This window comes from Nuphar pumila, chromosome 12 (assembly GCF_984573655.1).
Source record: "Nuphar pumila chromosome 12, dmNupPumi1.hap1.1, whole genome shotgun sequence".
Classification (NCBI taxonomy): domain Eukaryota; kingdom Viridiplantae; phylum Streptophyta; class Magnoliopsida; order Nymphaeales; family Nymphaeaceae; genus Nuphar; species Nuphar pumila.
Genome location: NC_143260.1, coordinates 104,880,645 through 104,888,298, shown reverse-complemented (window position 1 = coordinate 104,888,298; position 7,654 = coordinate 104,880,645). Strand labels below are relative to the sequence as shown.

Sequence of the window (7,654 nt, the reverse complement as noted above, 5' to 3'; positions counted from 1 at the left end):
AACACGCAAAATGATGTATCCGGTACCCGTGTTGACACGGGTACGCCACCTAAAGTGGTGGCGCAAGAAGTAGACAACCTGAACATGCCACCGTTTCCTACAGTATGGAATGCTGTCTATCGCACTGTTGGTCACAGCCTCTGAAGATGTTATAGCACGAACCGAATAAAGCTGCGTCTATAGCAATAGCATATGCCTATGTGAATCGACTAATGGAGAAGCATGCCTAGTTGGGCAAAAGAACTCGTTATTGAATTGAAAAAGAATCATTGCATTCACTTGAGAACACTATTTACCCCCATGATACAGTTAGAATCAGAAATATGATCAAAATTTTAAACCAACCTCATCTTTTTTTACCAAATAAAATGACAAATATGCGTTACCATGTTACGGCTGCTTTCTGGAGAACTTTTTGCAGAAATCAGGCAAGGATTGCTATGGTGTGAATATATTATACGTGCATAACCTGCACATCCACCAGATCAAGCCCATACTCCTTACTATCTGACACTGCAGCCCGTCTCACGTACCGTTCATCGCCAAGTCCACATGTACTTGATTTCCATCCTCCAAGATCTTTCCATTAACCAGTGTTCTTGGCCTCTGTATAAAGAAATTTGAAATTGTCAAATACCATAATCCAATTTACACTTGTTGGAAGGCAATTTCAACAGGAACAGAAAATCTTAAGCTCTGTTTGGGAGCCGGACTTGAGAGGGAGATTATAATGGAGATGGGAGCGGAGTTGACAACAACATTCAAGGATGTTTTTGAACTCCACCAAAAATGACTCTCCGCTCGTCCCAACTCCGCTCTGATCTCCCCTCCGAAATCATTGCCCCTTCCCAACAACTTCAACACAATCAGCAGGGCAGAAGCAGGGATATCGGAAACCCGTCTTCATTACCGACACCGGCTCCCAACAGACCCTTAATAGCACCATGATAAGGTTAGAGCTATGTCCGTGTTTCCTGCCTGTGACCCAAAACCATCGCGACGGATATGAGTGAAAATAAAGCGACATTATCTAGATAAAATGAAACATGACTAAAAGGAAAAATACAATGATATTTTAAAATATTAGCACTTTAAAAGTATCAAGATAATGTTATCACAATATTATCACTAGATCTTCAAAAACTCTAATTTTCTTTTCTTAAGCATAAACCTCTTCCGAACCAACAAGAACCGATTTTTACTTATTTCTTATTCTCGTTTTATTCTTTTACCATTTATTAATTCCAGAATTTTTCCAATATCATATCTTGACTATGCTCAGAACCTCTTCCATTAGAAATATTTCAAAAAAGAACGTGCTAGTCATTTCAATCATACCCTATCAGTATTATCTCCAGAATTTCCATTCATCAGCTTGTGAAGTTCTTCCTTGGATCTAGCATCTTTCTCCTTGCCATTTATGGGTAGCAAAGGTGGTTGGTTTCCACCATTGCGCTCTGCTACGTCTGCACCGAAAAAATATCCAGGATACAACTCATATCAACAGGGTCATAATATGAAAAAAGTGAACCGAATTGACTACACATACCTTCAGGCACTTGTTTATCCACAAAGTACACCACCAAATTTACAGTGTACCTGTTCAAAACAAAACTACATGTCAAACTTCATTCACTCAAACAAAGAGAATCAAATTAAAGAAGAATTTACCATGCAACAACAACATCGACCGTATAATGCTTGCGAGAAGCTATTATCAGCAGACTTTGAATAACAGCTGCCAGCCAAGCAAGCTGCTTAATCAACCTGCAAAAATATCCTAAATCGTTTTACATGAAAGTTGAAACAACCTTAAGGAAGCAACATGGTGAAGCCGCATAATTTATAACAAGAAAAAATGAAAAAGCAACAAAAATAAAAGAAGAGAACATAAGACCCCAATAATTAAACCATCAGACAACCGAGTGAGATTAGGGCTGGAAAATGAGACAAGCCAGTCATGGTTGCCTCATAGGCTCACCTTTTTTTTTTTTTAAAGAAGCCTCATAGGCTCACTTGTTCAGCTTGGCTTGGCTTGTATATGCTCATTAATAGTAACAAAAATATTTTAAATGCGTTTTGCATCACAACGTCGTGTAGAACAAATGGTTGAAGCATTTGGCTTGCAAGCGATAGATTTAAAGTTCAAATCCTTTCTCCCAGCTTTGCAACAATGTACTTTTTTGTAAATGAGTCAGCTCAAGCTCAGCTCCTTTTTCCTTTTTTCTTTTTTGTGAGCCTAGATCAAACTCTGATTTTGAGGTGAATTGGGCCCACTAAAGGTAGAAACTGGTGAACTGAGCAGGGCTCATCTCAACACAAGCATGAGTCTGTTTACCAGCCCTATTAGTGATAAAGCCAAACCACCATCAACACAAGTGTTCAGACTCAAATAATTGAACTCATAATTATCATAAAATTGAATCACTGTTGATGCAGTAAAACTGTTCCAAAATATTGATGACTACTGGCATTGAGAGTGAAAAGTCAAATACATGAGAGAGAGAGAGAGATGATTACCTTCGTGAGCCATATTTCTGGTAGGTCCGAACAAATACAAGAGTGAAGATCATGTGAGACGAAAATATAAGGTCACCGCAACCAAATATCGCACCTCGAGGAACTGCACGTGGCATGTTGTGGGAAAAACAAAGCACACCAAATATCTTAGAGATTAATGAAACATGAACTGACACAAAAATTTCAATCAGGAGCAAACATACAGTTGATTAAGAGGACTTCTAAAATACTGTCTGGAGGGGGCAATCGAGCAAGTTTTGATCCCTGAATTGAAAACAAACAAATAAATACATGTCAAAGTTTATCAATTTGCAATATGCTATTTAGAAAACCCAAATAAATATGTTAAAAAAAATTCAACTGCAAACAAGATTTTAGTTAACAGTTCCAGAATTTCATACACAATGAAGAATATGTTGCAATACAGGTGTCATATCAAATTAAATGCACCTCACGACAGTGATAATTAGGGCCTGGAAGTTGTGTTGACATGAAAGTAAGGATTCTCAAAAATTGTGAAACCTACAAAAACAACCAAAAAGAAAATGAGTGATTCACGAAATGAAGCACACTGATGGCAGAAAAGTCAAAGAGAGACACATTTTGTGCTCACACCATTGCATGTATAAAGCACCTTTTTAAGTGAAAATAAACAAACATTTAGGAAAGAAACAATAAAGGCAAAGATGCACCACGTGCCCCTTCAAAAGTATGAGTAACATACATTTTTAGCAGATGCAATGGACATAAATCACCACACTATGCACATTACGGACAATACATCAAGGGCTGATGCATTATCAGTGCATATGCTTATGGAGATCATTTACCAGTAAATTTTCAACAACTTAAATGTCAACTGAGCATCAGTACTGCATTAGAGTTGAAGAGAAATTCAATGGTATCATCATGAACAAAAGTAGGTCTGCTTGCCAGTTGCTAGGCAATGGAAAGCTCCTACAGATGGCACATGTAATCCAAACATTATGATGCAAGCTTCCTGACAAATTACACCTGCAAAATGTTATCAAGGAAAGAAGAAAAAAGGTGAAGTTTGCCACTCACAACTAGAAACGCCAAAACCCTACACCATAGCAGTACAGTATAGAATCGCTTGCTGTGAAAGATGAAAGGATTAAATGACCACTGCAACAAAAAACAACAACCAACTATTATAATAAGCCACAAATGAAATAACAAAAGAAGCAGCTACCTACACAACTGATACATCATTACATTGTAAATGACAAGGTAAACAGACAAAGGGAAACACAAAAGAAAGCTCACCAACATTTACAGTAATCTACTGTTGGAGAACATATACTAATATAGATAAATACAGAAGGGGAAAAAACTTTAATAGGCATAGGCCTAATGAAATTTCCCTTCTCCAAATGTATCAAAAAAAAAAAAGACGAGTCAACAAACCATTACTATTTCATAATTTATCTTCATCAAGAGAACAAAACAATCAAGGCTTAGCCACTACAAATTTTATCCTCTCAAAAGAACAAATTAAATTAACTACCATTCAATCATCAACCTTTCAAAGTGTCATCTGACATGGACTAGTGTTTCTGTTGCACAAATTAAAGTTTAAACGTTAAACCACCAAAGTAACAATACGAGTTAAAAATTCTTCTAGTGTTAACTTCAACCTTTCCACAATATTGTCAAGAAAATGTTTCTCCCACAACTGTAACCATCTTTTCCCAATATACTCAATCTATTCTTGGCCTAGACTCTGTTTCAAGTAGAAGCATCTTAACCAAATGATCGAGGTTCAAAATGCATACTTGCAAATAAGGAATGGGTTATCTTCTCCTATATAATGATTAACAAAATTTTAAGAACAATGACATTTAAGCTACAGATATAACCTGATATACCTTACAATTAAGCAAAATAATGTCAGCTCTAAGGATTTGGTCTCCAAAAACTGTATCTGCTTCATATTAAGTAACAGGTATTCCGACAAGACTGAAATCTGCCACATGATATCACTGTGGTTTTCTTGACCTCTTTTACAAACAGCAGATGTAGCACACCTAATTTGAAAAAGGAAAAAGTCACACATGCTGCATGCAAAATGAACCCATTTCTTCTAACATACTAACAGCACTCGTTTTCCAATTGCTTCTTTCTTATATATAGCAGCATAATTTTTCCTATCATTTTGCCCACCAGTAAAGATAGTTTTCCACCGTACTTTGTTAATAAATGAGAGGTGATGACAACGATCATGATGATAAATGTGAAGAATATGATGAAATGTGAAGAATATGATGATTTGAGCTAGTTGACAAACCCATGCACTGCAATGGGGCTCATATACCAACCATCACACATGTATACATTAGAGAAGAAACTGTGACACTTCAGCCACCCGCATTCATATTGCATCACTCTTTAGGAATTGAATGATCTCAAGATCCCATGAAGTTCAATCAAGATAACAGAATCATGGGAAAAGGAAGCATTCTAAAGGAAAAATTCACATCTCTTCTCCGAGAGTGAAAATTTGAAACACACCCAAATAAAACACTAAATAACATCTAATTAGACAAGAACCGAAGCCAGCCATGAAACTGCAGTATATCTTGAAAAAAACAAAACCACAAGTTTCTGCTTCCATGATGACACGGCCCACCAGAACAAGAATCACAAAATGTAGAAGCTTACCAAGATGAAGGAGAAGAAAATGAAGGAAAAAACAGTCTCGCTGATGTATCCTTTATCTGGCCCAAGCTCCTGATAAGATGCCAAGCAATCTGATTAATTTAAAAAAAAAACTCAATAGAATAAATCTACCAAGAATTTATGACATACCGGAAGAACCATAAACCCGGTATCTTGAAGTATCGGACCAGGACGATGCAAATAGTGAACTCCCCGAGCAGCCAATCCATGAAGATACTGCAAACGAAAAAGTATAGTAGGCATAAATTCTCACAAATAAAAAAAAATATAAACATGCAGCAGAATTTTAAAAAAAATACCAAGCTACCTGAAAAGGTCAGTGACAAAAAAAAAAATAGGCCAATTACGTGAACTCGTAAGCAACATAATGATTAGGGGACCACAACAAAGTATTCAACCAAGACCCGTCCATTTTCCTTTTGTTTTTCATAGCGGTTCTCAAAGACGTTTGGAGCAACAAACAGGGTATGGCAACAACAAGTATAGAAGCAATCAATATCGCGCTTCCATTTCATTATTCATTTAACAAAAACGCAAACTTGCTCATAGAAACAAAAGAAAGTTGAAGCCGCGAAGTGATTGAAATGTAACACGAAACTCTGCTCTAACTACGATTCACCATAGATAACACAAAAGTAGCCAAAAGACTCCAATATGAAGAAAAATTCGAACCAAAGATAGAGAGCGCACCTGAAAAATGAGCCCTAGCAAAATAAACTTCCACTTCTCGGCCAGCAGAGCCAACTCTATCGACGTCTCCACGGTGATCCTCCTCCATAGCTGTTAACATATACACATTCATATTAGAATCAAATGAAACAAGAAAACGCGACACAAAAATCATATTTTCAAGCGTTTTTTCCTTATCTTCAAAACGAAACTTCCGATCAAAATCAGACGAAAGGAAAAAATAAAAAAATAAAAAGAGAGAGAACAGAAAAGAAACTGAAGATGAAAAAGGAAGACCAAGGAGAAGAAGGTGAAGGAAAAGATAGAGAAGGAAAAGCGTACCTTGGAAGCTTCGCGAGTAAAGTAAAGCGTCATCCCTCAATCCGTCACTCACTGCCATATTACTTCACATTCCGCCGATTAAAGTCGGCATTCTTTTCGAAAATCCACTGTTTTAAAGAAAACAACCGGAAAAAGTTTCAAATCTCCTCCCGATAAAGCTTCTGCAACACGCTACGCTCTCAACCAGACACCAGATCCCTCCGCTCACACAAACCACGCCTCCCCCGCCAAAACGGACGCAAATCTCTTCAGGAAACCACTTTTCCACAGGAATCCAGACGGAAAAAGCCAGATAATCGCCGGAAATCCCCTGTCCAGTCGACTTTTCCGTCGCAAACTACTAAGACGTCCGATCTAGACAGGATTTTCTCGAAGACGAACGCGATTGAGAGAGAGAAGCAACAGGATCTCGCCGGAACGTCGGCTTGACGATATGCATCTACACGATCTCCTCAATTCTTCTCCTTCTCCTTCTCCTTCTCCTCCCTTTAATCTTCCTTCCTACGAGTTGTACGAGGATCGATAGACGCGAAGGATGCGCCTACCTACAGATCGAGTTCGAGATCGAGATCGAGAGAGAGAGAATGCAGGGCAAAATATTCCCGTAAATTTTTTGAAAAAATCGCAAGGCTGCACTTGCGTTGCGGTCGAATGGGAAATCGAATTCGGGGTCGTTTTTGACGCCACGAACACCAAGGGCGGTGGGAACGAGAACTCATCGTTGTTCCGTAGGACACGTGGGGACAAGAGGGCCGCCGCAGCCAGCCACCCCCACTTCTTCCTTCGGTTTTTTAACGCCATCGTCTTCTTTTTAACGTTATTATTCTATCTGCTTGACAATTTTTTTTCAAGGGGTCATTGATCCTGTGCATAAATATAAAAAATCAGAAACTTTGCATTTTCAAAACTTGTTAAAAAACTACTAAAAATATATATATAAAAAAAACCATGAATCTTGTTTCACATCACATGAGAAACCTTTTATTTGAGAAACATGTTTATGTATATTTCTTGCAAGTTTTGCATATTTTTTAAATAAAAAGTTGAGGTATGTGTTATTTAAAAAATGTAATTATTTATCTTAGTTGTAAATTTTATCATGGTTTTGTCAATTCTAAAAGCATTTTGATAAATAACGATATTTTCAAAATAACGCCCGTGTATCTGGGACCTGCTGCTGGCAAACCCGGATTGACGTCTACGTGCCGTTTCAAAGGCGCCGATTTTGAAGGTAACCGCCTGGCGTGGGGCCAACTGGGTTGTTTTGTAAACGACTCGTCTCCCTTGCGTACGAATTTACCATTTTGTCCTTCAATTGTCAATCATAGACACGTATTAAAACTATTTAGACAATATTTTTTACAATTATTAAAAAAAAAAAAACGATTCAGGCCTGCAGCGTATCGAATTTCCGCCGATGCGT

At 37.7% G+C, this 7,654-nt stretch overlaps 1 protein-coding gene across 1 annotated transcript; it reads right to left on the bottom strand.

Annotated features, from left to right (window-relative positions):
• Positions 1–230: 230 nt before the first annotated feature.
• On the bottom strand, positions 231–6,894 carry LOC149821443 (phosphatidylinositol:ceramide inositolphosphotransferase-like). The gene is made up of 12 exons (XM_089982961.1): positions 6,232–6,894; positions 5,911–6,000; positions 5,350–5,436; positions 5,203–5,271; positions 3,586–3,666; positions 2,971–3,042; positions 2,724–2,784; positions 2,521–2,623; positions 1,672–1,767; positions 1,550–1,599; positions 1,339–1,466; positions 231–606 (listed from the first exon to the last, which is right to left on the bottom strand). Exons 1-12 carry the CDS (start codon positions 6,262–6,264, stop codon positions 526–528), a joined length of 951 nt encoding a protein of 316 aa, XP_089839087.1. The 5' UTR covers positions 6,265–6,894; the 3' UTR covers positions 231–525.
• Between the last annotated feature and the right edge of the window lie 760 nt (positions 6,895–7,654).

Coding starts and splice junctions, on each gene's coding strand:
- LOC149821443 (XM_089982961.1), bottom strand. CDS start 6,264: ATGACGCTTTACTTTACTCGCGAAGCTTCCAAG. Junction 1,768..2,520: donor CAGAAATATGGCTCACGAAG/GTAATCATCTCT, acceptor ATATTTTTGCAG/GTTGATTAAGCAGCTTGCTT. Junction 607..1,338: donor CTGGAGATAATACTGATAGG/GTATGATTGAAA, acceptor TTCTTTATACAG/AGGCCAAGAACACTGGTTAA.